Source organism: Homalodisca vitripennis, chromosome 3 (genome assembly GCF_021130785.1).
Source record: "Homalodisca vitripennis isolate AUS2020 chromosome 3, UT_GWSS_2.1, whole genome shotgun sequence".
In the NCBI taxonomy this organism is placed as follows: Eukaryota; Metazoa; Arthropoda; class Insecta; order Hemiptera; family Cicadellidae; genus Homalodisca; species Homalodisca vitripennis.
Window position 1 is genome coordinate 188,789,873 of NC_060209.1, and position 15,541 is coordinate 188,805,413.

The 15,541-nt window shown below is 37.9% G+C and overlaps 1 protein-coding gene across 2 annotated transcripts in view; it reads left to right on the top strand.

Moving 5' to 3' along the window:
• Nucleotides 1-15,541, top strand: part of LOC124357877 (glutaredoxin domain-containing cysteine-rich protein CG31559-like) — a 288,139-nt gene that overhangs the window by 174,091 nt on the left and 98,507 nt on the right. The window contains exons 3-4 of one of the 2 annotated variants that reach the window (XM_046809964.1): nt 1,915-2,148; nt 8,230-8,295. The exons of the other annotated variant lie outside the window; for it this stretch is intronic. Coding sequence (XP_046665920.1) covers nt 1,915-2,148; nt 8,230-8,295 — 300 coding nt within the window. The remainder of the gene's footprint in view (nt 1-1,914; nt 2,149-8,229; nt 8,296-15,541) is intronic. 2 annotated transcript variants of the gene reach the window in all.

Sequence of the window (15,541 nt, forward strand, 5' to 3'; positions counted from 1 at the left end):
GTTAAAATATCGATAAAGTTCAACTATCGATAAGGATAAGTATCTTTGCATAAGGGAAACTAAAAGTTATTGTTACTGTTGAACTTCCACACCTCTGTTCTAAGGCGTGTGTGTTGCAGCTAAAATCTGGTGCTTCTACACATAAACTCCTTAGTTCAAGAGACAAATCGAAGTCAGAACAGAAAGTCATCGCAAAGATGTTAGAGCGTTAGCTCGAAGAATAAGTTTTTTCTCGAGACTCTCCCAAGATGCGTTTTAGTTGTCACCAAAACGGATGGATGATAAATAGAATGTGGAAGGTAATCAATAACATTCCCTTTGCCTAAATATTGCAAGTTGACCAGTATTTTAAAATTTTGGGAGAGTGGACCGTAAACCGCCCAATCAAAATAATAACAGCTGTGTTTTTATCTGTAAAAATAATTGAGAGGAGGCGAATTACTCATATTCTGCAGTGGAGTTTTAGTGTTATCACTCAGTAGTTTAGTTTAAGAGTTGGCTCTACTATCGGCCATCTCGGTTGTAGCCAAATGAACAATGTTAAACCTAATGCATTTCACCATCCTTTTTTAAATCTAATTCAGTGTTATTACGAGTAAAAACTCTGAATCGTTTTAGTACAGTCGGCTCTTAAAGGAACTTAAGTATAATCCTAAGATATTTTGTATCTGATAGCCCATGTAAAGATTGGTCTGTTAATTCAGCCACAATCTCCTGTAAGTGTTGTAAATATTTGTCACAATTACGGTTGTATTGTAGGTTTTTTTTGCATGACCACGTATTTGAAATACGATAAACATTATGAAATTCCGTACAAAAGTTTTTTTATTTGAATCTCATCCCTTTGCTTTCTTAATTGGGCAAAGAGGATCTGTAATTTAACAACTGACTGCGGTGGACGAACACGTCTGTTCTACAGTCGGTGCACAACCGGTGTCGCAGTGTAGGTATTAAACTAGGATTGTAAAAATTATTTTTTTATTTATATTTTATTCCTCTTAGATTGGGTCCATTCAAGACTAGTGGTATTGTTTAAAATAATAGCACTAAATTGTTTTGGAGGAAACAGTCGAAACGCATTTGCTAATTTTGCCTTCCCGGGAATTAAACTTGTGACCCCTCTTAGTTTGAAACCTTAAACCCTGCCCTAAGGTACAAGTTAAGTTGTTCGCTTATCTTCACTTTTTCATTAACTCAGTAAATTTCCATACAGATCGAGAACAACGTCAAAGGGCTTTCCTGATCCTTTTTCATCCACAACTAGCGCATCGACTGATGTGCTTTGCTAACGCCCAACCGACAGGACAGTGGGGTTTTCACTCTCGAATATAAAAAAGAAAACGTTAAACTGATCAAATCAAATTTCCTTTGAAAGGTCTATAAACTTATTGGCAATGCCCAATTTAATGACAGACCGATATTGACTGATTGATCGTGATTGCAATACCGGCAACCATATACAGCTCTAATGATAGACAATGTAGGGGGACATAATCCTCTATTTACAATGATCAAAGCGCCAACATCGTATAGCTCGGCAGGTTATGCCGCATAGCGTCCTTCAGTTTATGCCGTATATTAATCTGTATGTCATCTAATTACAGTAAGGTCCAATACAGTTAAAATCAACTGATTTAACAATATATATGACAAAGATATTTTAGCGTAAGTGAAATTGGTAAATCTTTTAACAAAAGAAATCATCTTTTCCTTATTGAACATTTCCAGGAAAATTATTTGATTTTGAAGGTTCGAGTTCATAAAAAAGTAGCGGATTTCCCAAAAAGAAAGCTAGGATTTCCTACAAGTATTATTGGATGGTGTGCTACCATTTAGGCTCAAATTGCAAATATAAATTATAAAATTCTGATTTTTCCATTTTAAAACATCTCAAGTGTTGCTCTTGTGTTGCAGACGTGGCAGGAGCGGGAGGCCGGCAAGGTGGTGGTGTACACGACAACCATGGGCATAGTCCGGAGCACCTACCAGCGATGCCTCAAAGTGCGGCAGATACTGCGGACTCACCTGGTCAAGTTCGACGAGCGAGATGTGTTCATGAGCCGAGAGACCCAGGCAGAGATCAAGGAGAGGATGAACAGCGACCAGATCCTCGTGCCGCAAGTGTTTATCGAGGGCCAGTACATCGGGGTGAGTAACAAAGCGTCAGTTAGGTGGTCATATGGTGCTACTAAGATTATTCTCAAAATTCATAGGCAGAGATCAAGTGAGGATGAAAGGGTTCAGATGTTCATTCCGTAAGCCTTCGTCGAGGATTAGTGCATCGGGTTGAGTAACATCAGGTCTTTGGTCACATGGTGCTTTCAAGATTATTCTTAGGATGTTATAGGCAGAGATCAAGGAGAGGATGAACAGCGACCAAATCCTCGTGCCGCAAGTGTTTATCGAGGGCCAGTACATCGGGGTGAGTAACAAAGCGTCAGTTAGGTGGTCATATGGTGCTACTAAGATTATTCTCAAAATTCATAGGCAGAGATCAAGTGAGGATGAAAGGGTTCAGATGTTCATTCCGTAAGCCTTCGTCGAGGATTAGTGCATCGGGTTGAGTAACATCAGGTCTTTGGTCACATGGTGCTTTCAAGATTATTCTTAGGATGTTATAGGCAGAGATCAAGGAGAGGATGAACAGCGACCAAATCCTCGTGCCGCAAGTGTTTATCGAGGGCCAGTACATCGGGGTGAGTAACAAAGCGTCAGTTAGGTGGTCATATGGTGCTACTAAGATTATTCTCAAAATTTATAGGCAGAGATCAAGTGAGGATGAAAGGGTTCAGATGTTCATTCCGTAAGCCTTCGTCGAGGATTAGTGCATCGGGTTGAGTAACATCAGGTCTTTGGTCACATGGTGCTTTCAAGATTATTCTTAGGATGTTATAGGCAGAGATCAAGGAGAGGATGAACAGCGACCAGATCCTCGTGCCGCAAGTGTTTATCGAGGGCCAGTACATCGGGGTGAGTAACAAAGCGTCAGTTAGGTGGTCATATGGTGCTACTAAGATTATTCTCAAAATTCATAGGCAGAGATCAAGTGAGGATGAAAGGGTTCAGATGTTCATTCCGTAAGCCTTCGTCGAGGATTAGTGCATCGGGTTGAGTAACATCAGGTCTTTGGTCACATGGTGCTTTCAAGATTATTCTTAGGATGTTATAGGCAGAGATCAAGGAGAGGATGAACAGCGACCAAATCCTCGTGCCGCAAGTGTTTATCGAGGGCCAGTACATCGGGGTGAGTAACAAAGCGTCAGTTAGGTGGTCATATGGTGCTACCAAGCAAAATTCATAGGCAGAGATCAAGTGAGGATGGAAGGTTTAGATGTTCATTCCGTAAGCCTTCATCGAGGATTAGTGCATCGGGTTGAGTAACATCAGGTCACATGGTGAGATTATTCTTAGGATGTTATAGGCAGAGATCAAGGAGAGGATGAACAGCGACCAGATCCTCGTGCCGCAAGTGTTTATCGAGGGCCAGTACATCGGGGTGAGTAACAAAGCGTCAGTTAGGTGGTCATATGGTGCTACCAAGATTATTCTCAAAATTCATAGGCAGAGATCAAGTGAGGATGAAAGGGTTTAGATGTTCATTCCGTAAGCCTTCGTCGAGGATTAGTGCATCGGGTTGAGTAACATCAGGTCTTTGGTCATTAGGTGCTTTCAAGATTATTCTTAGGATGTTATAGGCAGAGATCAAGGAGAGGATGAAAAGTGTCCAGATGATCATGTCGTTAGTCCTCATCAATATCAGTACATCGGGGTGAGAAACAAAACTTCAGGTCAGTGGAAATTTGGGTGTCTTCTTTCCTTATTTTTGATAAAAATAAGAGGCCGTTCCCCTATTATGCCAAATTCTGCCCGTCCTCATGGGCTAATGGCTTGTGCGAGGTTCTTACCAAACATAATATGGAGGAGAGACGCTACTATACATGGTTCTTGGTACTGATAAACAGTTCTACGTTATAGACAGGATTTTAACTTGCGCTTATCCAAAGCCCAAAGTCTTAGATTCCCTCGGTCATTGGCTCTCAATTATCTCTTTCATATGCACTTCCATTACAGAAATCCATTGCTAACTCTCGTTGCTGTTTTTCAGACTGAGTCTCTATTTGCATATTTATGGTTTGTAACCTTAAAATATATTTTATAGCATGGTTGGTAATTAGAGTGACACATTTAAGAGCATTTTCCCAGCCTCTTTTTGTATAACAAGATATAAAGCATGTAAAGTATTAGAGATTTGTATATAATTATGTCACCCGCTTTTTGCCTGTGTCGTCACATCTCACTGTGAGATTATTCCATTTCAGATACTTGCAGATCGAGTTGTGTTCAGTAGAAGACGACAGATACAAGTGTTTGTATTGACGCAACACAATTAAACTTTATGCTGAGTGTCTCGTTTCAAGGTAGAAATGGAACTGTTATCCACAAAGTTTCAACTTCACCGTAAGAAAATTAACTCGGTGAATCATGCGCTAAATACGGTTAAAAATGAAACTTAATAAAACATCTGCATACAAGTTTGGATTTAATGTCAACGTTATGGATTGTGAGAAGTTTGATGATTTTCCTTCTAGCATAGAATTGAAGAATTAGCTTTTATGTCTTTGTAGATTTTTGGTTTTTGTAATTGTAAATATGAGTGTAGTTGAAATTTGAGGTATTTGGATTTAATGAAATGTTATGGATTATGAGAAGCTTGAAGGTTTTTCCATTAGTATAGGAAAATATAATTTGTCTTTGTACATTTACGGTTCTACTATTGGTTTGTATATAGTTGAAGGTTTGAATGTGGTTAAAATCAGATTAATCATAAGAAGCTTGATGATTTTTCCCTCTAGTATAGAAATCTAGAATTAGCTTTTATACCATACCTGTGTGCATTTATGGTTCTTTTATTACGTTGTATACAGTTTTAAGTACGGATGTAGTTGAAATCTGATGAATTATGAGAAGCTTGATGATTTTTCCCTCTAGTATAGAAATCTAGAATTAGCTTTTATACCATACCTGTGTTCATTTACGGTTCTTTTATTACGTTGTATACAGTTATAAGTACGGATTTAGTTGAAACGTGATGAATTATGAAAAGCTTGATTTTCCCTCTAGTATAGAAATCTAGAATTAGCTTTTATACCATACCTGTGTTCATTTACGGTTCTTTTATTACGTTGTATACAGTTATAAGTACGGATTTAGTTGAAATGTGATGAATTATGAAAAGCTTGATTTTCCCTCTAGTATAGAAATCTAGAATTAGCTTTTATACCATACCTGTGTGCATTTACGGTTCTTTTATTACGTTGTATACAGTTATAAGTACGGATGTAGTTGAAATCTGATGAATTATGAGAAGCTTGATGATTTTTCCCTCTAGTATAGAAATCTAGAATTAGCTTTTATACCATACCTGTGTGCATTTATGGTTCTTTTATTACGTTGTATACAGTTTTAAGTACGGATGTAGTTGAAATCTGATGAATTATGAGAAGCTTGATGATTTTTCCCTCTAGTATAGAAATCTAGAATTAGCTTTTATACCATACCTGTGTGCATTTATGGTTCTTTTATTACGTTGTATACAGTTATAAGTACGGATGTAGTTGAAATCTGATGAATTATGAGAAGCTTGATGATTTTTCCCTCTAGTATAGAAATCTAGAATTAGCTTTTATACCATACCTGTGTGCATTTATGGTTCTTTTATTACGTTGTATACAGTTTTAAGTACGGATTTAGTTGAAATCTGATGAATTATGAGAAGCTTGATGATTTTTCCCTCTAGTATAGAAATCTAGAATTAGCTTTTATACCATACCTGTGTGCATTTATGGTTCTTTTATTACGTTGTATACAGTTTTAAGTACGGATGTAGTTGAAATCTGATGAATTATGAGAAGCTTGATGATTTTTCCCTCTAGTATAGAAATCTAGAATTAGCTTTTATACCATACCTGTGTGCATTTATGGTTCTTTTATTACGTTGTATACAGTTATAAGTACGGATTTAGTTGAAATGTGATGAATTATGAAAAGCTTGATTTTCCCTCTAGTATAGAAATTTAGAATTTTAGTTTTTAAGTATTTATACATCTATGGTTCTACCAATGGGTAAGGCATTAAAAGTGCTACTCACAAATATGTTATATACGAATTATATCGTGCTTTTAAAGCACTGCTTTGGTCAAAGGGAACACAATCGATAGTAAAAATAAAACAGACCCGTAAAGCCACCACGCACATGCGGGTCCAGCACACGTCACTGACTAACACGCGCTCTATCTGCTGGTGGAAATTGTAATTAGTCAGTTGAGCAAACTGCGGTCTCCCCACACGCAGTGGAGGCGCTTAGCTATGTGTACCTGGATAATTGGATTTAGAGGCAAACTGTGAAATTGTACGCTGCAGTAATAGTCAGTGTCTTCATTCATTGCTATTCCCGCTCGTTAATATAATATTTTAGTTAATTTATATTACGCTTGTTGCGTCGTATTTTTATCGTTTACTAATTTGGAAGTAAACCTTGGTTTTTTATGTGTTAAAACGCAGACTTTTCTCAAAAAAAAAAAAAGGATATGCAGATTATTCAAAAGATTTCCAATGTAATTGAGCTTGTACGTATTTTTACAATTTAAAAAGGGTTAGGCCTACTATTAGTTTTTGTAAAAATTATACATTCGAAAAATAATTATAAAAGCCTGTTGTAAAGAACAGGCTCATTCATATTTTAAAAACTTTTCCTTGGATCCTATAAAGTGCTTGACCCTTATAACTCTTAAAACAAAAATGCTAACCCGTAATAGCCTATGTAGCGATATAGACACATAGAGAATGTTCTCTGTATCTCTGTATTATCGGATACGAGTTAATTGACCTCATTAAACTCATTACTTAGCTTTGAATAAATATTTGTTAATATAAGTACTAAAAACATCTTTTCCCATTTTTAGAGCAAACCTAGACGAAAATAAACTAGCTCCACGGATCGAACTTGTTTTCTCCCAAAAAATATGTAAAAGGAACTCCCAAATACAGAACGTTATGAAAACCATTATATAATTATGAGCAGATCACTGAATAAGTTATTAAATACTTTAAAAAAATAGCTACAAAGTTATTCGTATAAATGTAGGTTTTGATTTTCAGGACTTATAAATCAATGTACTTTACCTTTCAATCTGGAATGCGTTCTAAAATTACTTCCCGTCTTTTCCTTTTTTACTACTTGCACTCTGTTAATCTGAGTAAACTGAGTTTATAATGAACCTTAGTTAAAAGGTATCAACGCTACACTGGTAAGTAACACGATTAAATCACAGGCAAACGACATAACGTAAACAATTGAAGCACAAACAAAACCACACCCAGCGATTTGCGTAGCCTTCTGACAAAGGTTTGTTACTCTGTCGTTGTCACCTCGATGGCGAGATTCAATCTGGGAATATACAGGGTTTCCCAGACAGTCGTGCACTATTTATGTAAGGAGAACAATTTAAAATTTTAAACCATTTAGAGATATGGTGAAACGTTAATATCAAAATGGCTCAGATTGATAATACCTTTATTTTAAGATATGACACGCCATTGCATTTAAAATTTGTAGGAAAAGCATAATTCAGATTTTCAAAATTTGGAGTAGATAGTATACATATATCTTAGTAATCCTGACTTCGTTGGAAAGTATTTTTATGTATAAAAATAAATTAGACAGAACAGTAACAGAAATCCTTATTTTGGGGTGGGGAAAATAGGAACCACCGGAATTTTGGATATTTTAGGCCGCTATTTTGAAACGCATGAAAATAAAAACGTAAAAAGTACTACGATCTTTGGCTTAAAACAAGACTTAAAATAAATAATGTATCATTTAACATATCTTTACATTTAACCTTTTCTAGATTCGTACCGCTTACTTTAATATATTGAGTCTATTTATCTAGAACAATTCTATAAAGTGTGACATACAAACGATATCGCATGACTTAAACCAATAAAACAAGGATTGAAAAATGTTTGGATCGAGAGAAAATTTAGTTTTCTTCGAGCCACATATTGTTCGGTTTAGAATTGGTATCAATTTAGTATACATGATCAATTAGATTGACATAGTAGATATAGTACTCTACGCTATTTAGGTCACTTGGTTATGACGTAATCTAATATATGCAAGTAAGAGATTATTTTATAATATTTTATTAACAATTTATTTTTCTACAGGATGCTGAAGTAATCGAAAGGCTCAACGAGACCGGAGAACTGAGAAGGATATTAAAACCGTACAAGGTATGTTTTATTTTTAATTAAAGACTATTAATAAGGTACTAATAATCTTTATGAACACTAAATATGTATAATTTTTAATATAAATATAGTTATACATAGTAAAATACTTGTGGTGAAATTATTAAACTCTGTTGAATCCCTCAGAGTATTCTTGATCTTTATGCGAGGGTTTTAGGTATCTAAACTATTAATTTATATACATATTTGATACTACTCTAAAACTCTTACACTGCACATATTCCTTTTGAGGATTTAAAATAAATTGACTATATGGATGGCTTTCAAAGTTCCAGTGTTAATCTTGTGAAGTTGTTTGTCTCTAATTGAAAACAGCCAATTACTAAAACACACAAATGATATTCGTGTAGTTATTCTCAATCCACCAACCATCGTTAGCTGATTGCTTACACAATTTAATAGCCAACCAATAACCTTAGTCTACAATAATGCTTTCTTTAAAATTACGTTTTTATTGCAAAAGTTATTTTCTACTACCACAACCACTTGATTTGCAGCATTCAAAGGTGACATACCCAAGATGTAGAGGTAAACATCTTACATACCCTATTCGTACGGCGTATACAATTCTAACGGAAGCTGCCAGTAACTGCCCGGTAGAGTAATCCTTGTTCTGTTGGTCACGTAGCAGATAGATATAACTTTAAAATAGACATTGCTAACCAGTATTAACTAGTGTGTATCGAATTGCTGAAGGTGGAAGAACATACAACATTTTTGGTCCGCAAACAACGAGCAGTACTGCATTTTTTGTACAGATTGTTTTAAATACGTATAAATAAAAATTAGTTAAATTTTTACATATAATACCAAAACTAGCTGATAAAAATACAAAACTTTTACTATCCCATTTCTCGTTATCAGATGGAATATAATTAAAAATTGTATTCACAGATCTTCTACTACCAATGTATTAAACGTGAATGAAGTAAATATTTTTTTATACTAATAAACAAATCAGTACATTTCAAGAATATTTAATCATCTTCCGAATACATAAAAGAGATATTCCTTTTTCATTTCTCGTTCTTATTATATTGGCTCTTACGAAATTTGTATCATATTTATAAGTTTTAAAGGAAACCTAAACAACTATTCACTAAACGGAAAGAAATAGAACGTATTTGATCCATTTAAAAACTATCCCCAGATTTCTTTAATTTGTGTATAAAACGAGGGTATTTATAGAGAATTCTAGCACTTGTATTGATCTGCAGAGCACCTTTTGTGGTAAACAAAAACGGTAATGAAGTTTGATAATGGGTACGGAGTGGTTTAGGAACGGTTGACTCGCGTGGAAAGTCAATAAAACTTTGATCTGCAGCCTCAATCAACCCATCACGACGTATTGTGGCCGCAATTCACTTTGGGGACTTGAGGACAACAACTTTTTGTGTGGTCCTTCAATCTCTGTGTCGTGATTTTATACGCTTTATTATTGTATTTATAATAAATTGGTTTCAAGACGATCGCTAAACGTCTTCTTACGTAATCATTGTAAATAAATGCAAAATATCTGTAATTATTTTTTCTTAATCTACAAGCATTTCAAAAAGAAGTATAAGTATTTTATAAGGAATAACATTTATCATTTTAAAATTACAGTATTACTATTTAAATAGACAAAACCATACAAAGACTAACAAAGTTTAAGGTCACTTTTTAAGAAAATTTTTCTTTTATCTTCATAAGATAAAAATAGTAATTTCTTGCTTCATAATACTTCATACATAATGCTTCGTAGGAATACATGTCAAAGGTCCAGGAAATGACATGTTTTATTTTCGTCTTATGAGTGTTAAGCTAAATACTTTAAATTAATTCTAATTAAAGGAATTCACATTCTAAAATTAATAGAGTATTATTTAAGGAAACGTTATTGGTTTTGCTACAAAATGTTTAATTTATTGAAACGACTTTATGTACATTCTTTCTATGAATATTGTTCTCCAAATGATACTTGCTTCAAAACCTTGGTCGTCTCTCAATATTGATCAGAATGTTTAAAAGAACTGTTGCAAAGTGTAGTTCGTTGAATGGACATCCTCAGCACAGACATATCGAGAAATAGTGTTCAACAGGAGAAAGTCAGAATTTATCTTATACAACAACAAGGTTTGATTCTTTGAGCATTAAATTGTTTGTATCACAGAGTAACGTAACCACTTCTAAAAACAGGTAAACCTTATAATTAGTTGAACTATAATTTTGGTATTGTTAAATTTTATCTTTTTTTTAACTTTATTTATTTATTTAACCCGTACTTTGCCCTTGCTTAACTAGCTATTGATGTAAATAAATAAACGTTTGATTTACAATAATTGCTATTGGGTTTATGTGTCACATACAGGGTTTCGTGGATTATACTGCCATGGGCGCAGAAAAAAAAAATTATATCCAACATAGGAAAAATTGAGGTACATGTTAAATTTGAATTTATACAAAAATAGGTTTAAATTTTGAAAACTTTGGAATCATAAATTGGTTAGATCTTACTTGAGTTCAAATCCAGTTTTACTTTGTATGTTCCATTGACACTTCCAATCATCCTTGTCGGCTTAGTATAGATTTAATACTGGTAGTAGTAATCTTTGCAGATCTGAGAGTTCTGGTTGTCATCCAATATTCAAGTGTTCATCATCTAGTAAATGTCTTTTCTGTTCTTGGATTCAAAAATCGAGATTCACCAATTTAATACAAATAATAAAAGTATTACTGTATTTAATAACTCAAATGTTTATTAAGTTTGATGAGAAATGCTTCTTCTCAGTCTCCTAATAAGCCATCATTCAAAAGAATAAAATTCCATTATTGTAAAGTCACCAGCTGATCTAAATTCACTTTATAACTCCAGGTGTTGTAAACTTACTTTGCATAACAATCTCCTTGATATTAAGATTTAATGTATTCTGTGGTATTTGGTCTAAAGAAATTGTTATTTTTTTATCTGATGATTCAATTATTTTTACAATACTTTATGTATTTCTATCTTATATTTATGATAATTTGTTTTATGTTAATTTTAACTCTAAAATATGTTGCTAGTTTTTCTTAATTTTAAAATCTATTGATTTATATATGTTTATTGTAAGTTATCAAAATTGCATGGGTGTATGTTCTTCTTCTTGTATGGATTCCTGTGTGTGTGTGTGTGTGTTTTTTTTTTTTTTTTTTTTTTTTTTTTTTATAGAGGTTTGAAAAAAAGATCTTCTAAAGACACCACCATCGCTAAACTCCACCGTCCATCTTCCGGCAGATATACGTGGCGGTAGTGTGGGATTTCTGCCAGACTGGCAGACCTACCCTCCACTAAAAAAAACATTCCTCTCCCCTTCCCCTCGTAGATGGTACGGGGGGGGGGACTGGATTGGAACGCGTTAGCATTACATCAAATCCAGTCCGTGCTGCGTCTTGCAACGCCTACTCCAGGTTACTGGCCCCTTTCTGCAATTTTAGCTTTCAGGAGGCGCTGTGCGTATGCTTCAACAGCTGACCAATTTTTCTTCTTTTTTGATCATATAGGCCACCAGCTTGAGGGGGAGAGCCTGGTGCCTATGATCTCTTCAGTGGTGCTCCTATAATCAATCCACCGAGCACACTCGAAGAATGTGTGTGTTCGACGTTGTCAATTTTGTCAGGGCAGTATTTGCACGTCGGTGTGGTGTGCAGGCCCATCTTGAAAAGATAAGCATTGAACTGCCCGTGTCCCGTCAATAACTGGGTCAGGAAGAAGTCCGTGTCCCGTACTTCCGAGAGACCCAGACATCGATGTTCGGAATGAGGCGCTCCGTCCATCTGCCTGTCTCCCCCGACGTCCATCGGTTCTGCCACTCTTGTTGCGTCTCGTTTTTTATTCTTGTTTTTGCCTCCGTGTAGTTGTCACAATTTTCTTTAGCGTTGTAGAGCTTGGCTCTCTCAAACGCCAATAAGTCGATAGGCGCGCAGCTCCTGCAATTACCAGTACTGCTGCTTCGGAGACGGTGCGGTATGCGCAGGCAACTCTGAGAGCGCCTCTCCGCTGCACCGCTGCTACCTTTCGCCGATATGTTTTCTGCTTCAGGGACGTCCACCCATATTTCTGCTCCATAAAGCAGTACAGAGTGAACTACCTCAAGCAGGACTCGTCTTTTTCCTGGTTCGTGGTCCTATCGAGTTTGCCAAGATCCTTGATAGGTTGGATACGGTCTTGCTGGCTTTCTTGCATGCACTTTCGAGGTGTTCGCGATAGGATAGCTTCTCATCAATCATTACTCCTAAATAGCGTAGAGCTCTTGTTGACGTCAGAGTTGCGCGCTCCTATTTCTACGGTGTGAATGGTTTTGGGAACCATTTTTGTCTAGTCAAGATAACCATCTCTGTCTTCTGTTTGGCGAGTTTCAGGTGGTGTTTTTCAAGCCATGTTTCGATGGCATCCGTGGTCTCCGAATTAAAAAACTCTGCTTCTTCGGCACTATCTACCACTATCGTAGCCGCAAACGTCATCAGCAAAGCCCGTGAGCTGTACTTGCTTCGGCAACGAGATACGCAAGAGCTCGTCGTAGTCAGCGTTCCAGAGGTCGGGACCCATAATTGAGCCTTGAGGCACGCCGGCTGTTACTTCATATTCACGCTGACCCACTCCGTCGTTTCCACAATCAGCTTCCTCTTGTCGAGGTAGTCGTCGATCATTCCCAGATTTTCTGGCTTCACCACAAAATCTGTGCTCTAAAGCGTCCAAAATGTCTTCCCAATTTGCGCTGTTAAAAGCATTTTTTTACGTCGAATGTAAGGAGAAGACACACCTTGCGAGTTTTGAGGCTTCCAGGACCATGCCTCTCGAGCTGTCTCCGTTACCTTCTGAATCGCGCCAATTGTCGATCTTCCCTTTCGGAAGCCATGTTGGTTTGTCGCATAACCTCCGGGCATGATCAATGTCGTTGCGAAGCCTACCTTGAATGAGCTTCTCAAGCAGTTTTCCTGCTATATCCAGCATGCAGTGTGGTCTAAAACGACGAAGGCGTTATAGGGGTTCCCTTCCCTTTATCTAGCAGAACCAATCTCTGCCGCTTCCAGACTGTGGGAAACGTGCCAGTAGCTAAGCATGCATTGTAAGCACTCAGAAGTATGCTTGGATACTTCAGGGCTATAATCTTGATCACTGCGGCTGGAATGCCATCAGGGCTGGCGCTTTCCCGATCTTGATGGTCTTCGCCGCACATCCTGCAATTCCTTGGTAGTGAAGGGTGTTTTTTCACTGATTGCTACATACTGTCTCTTCTCCCGCGGCGGGTGTTCAGGAAAACAGCTCCGCCACTATGCTGTTCATTTCAGCAGGAGATTTCGGCGCTTCCGGTGCAGCTTTACCTAGTCGTTTAGTGACAATTTGGTACGCTTTACCCCAGAGATCATTATTGAGGTCGTTGCAGATCTCCTTCCACAATGCCGCTTTACTTGCTTTGATGGCCTTATTCATAGCTCTTTTGGCCTGCTTATACTCATTCGAGTAAATACCCTGGTCAAGAGAATGTTTCGCTGCTCTCGTTGCTCGAACGACGTAGCAAGTGAACATGTTTTTCGAAGATCCGCTATCTCCGATGTCCACCAGTAAGCCGGCTTGTGAGCACCCCGATCTTTCCGTTGTGCATAGAGGCGTTGCATTGAAGTGATAATCACCTTCATTGTTCTTGACACAATTTCCTCCGTCTCCCTCGAGTACTTGGAGTAGGATTTACCTGAAGAGTAGCCATGCTCCATGTAAGGGACGTTAGCAATGCATCTTGATCAAGTTTCCTGGCGTTCCACTTCCGCATGTGAAAGTTGCGTTAGCGAAGTCGATCCAGGTGCGAGTCCTATGGCGAATGTCACATACTGGTGGTCGCTGCGCTGTATTCTTCTGATACCCTCCAGTTCTTGATAATGTTGGCAGTCCTTGGGGTCGCCAGCGTAATATCCAGGATGGATTCTCGGTAACCCGGCCTTCGGAAGGTTGTGGTGTTCCCGGTGTTTAGCACCACAAGGTCAAGCCTCGCTGCGACGTCCGCGACTTCATTTCTCGGGTGTCAGATAGGTCTGTAGCCCATTCGACGATTTAGCATTAAAGTCGCCACGACAACGACCTCCCCGCCAAGCTTAAGGATAGTGTCTTCTACGTTTGCCAGTTTTTGACGGAATACATCGATTCCCCTCATTTGGCGAAAGATAGACGCTTATAAAGTAGGTTGTTGGAGTTTTGATCCAGACGAAACCCATTCCACTGCCTTGTCAACGACGGTAATCTTCTTAGGGTTTGTGATCCAGATTGCTGCCGTGCCGGAGTTATCAGCGAACCACAACCTACTTTGGATGTTTAGGTATTGTTCGCAGATAAGGCAGATGTCGATCCTGTCTTCAAAGATGCGCTGGCACAGTAGATTTTGCGCCAAGGCGCACCTATTCAGGTTACCTTGTAATACGCTTGTCATTTCTGCTCTTTCGCATCTTCGGCAAGCGCAGTGCAGTGCGGAATGCCTTACAAGCTCTGGAGCAGCAATATGGCATGTGCTATTTTGATCTTCCTTTTCCAGTGCACATAGGAAGCATTTTGGCATCTCCGTACAGTCTACGCTTTATGGTTAACCCCCGCCGCACTTATAGCAACATTTACTTCTATCTAGCCCTACGCAGTTCCGTGTTTGATGTCCAAAACCGAGGCATCTGTAGCAGCGGGTCACTTTGACGACTGGGCGAATACGGGCAGTTAATCCATCCAATTTTTATGCGAGCTTTGTCGAGGGCCTTGTTTGCACTAGTCTCGTCTATTTTCGCAGAAAGCCGCTCGTTGTCCTCGCGGTGTAAACTTTGGTCAAGTTTACTCGTTTGATTTCTAAGTTTGTCGTGAAGTCTCGATTGAGAGCTTCACGAACGTCATTTTCCGTGGAGACTCCATCTAGATCAAGAATCTCTATTGTCGTCATTTGGCGTCAGTGTTTTTACCGTGCCTATATTTTCGGTGGCCGTCTTTATTGCAGCAGCAAAAGCTGCACTGTCTGTTGACTTGGGGCTCATTTCTAGAAGTACCCCTCCCTGTCTCGTCTGTTTGATGGCCTTTATGTCCACGCCAGTTGCCGTTCGGGTTTACTTTCGCCTTGATTTCCTTAAGGAGATCGGCATATGTTCGCCCTTCAGCGGTTGAACAAGGACAGCCTTTGTTCTTCGTTTTCTCCTGTTTGTCTTTACGATGGCTATTCATATGCTTGGAACCATCATTTCC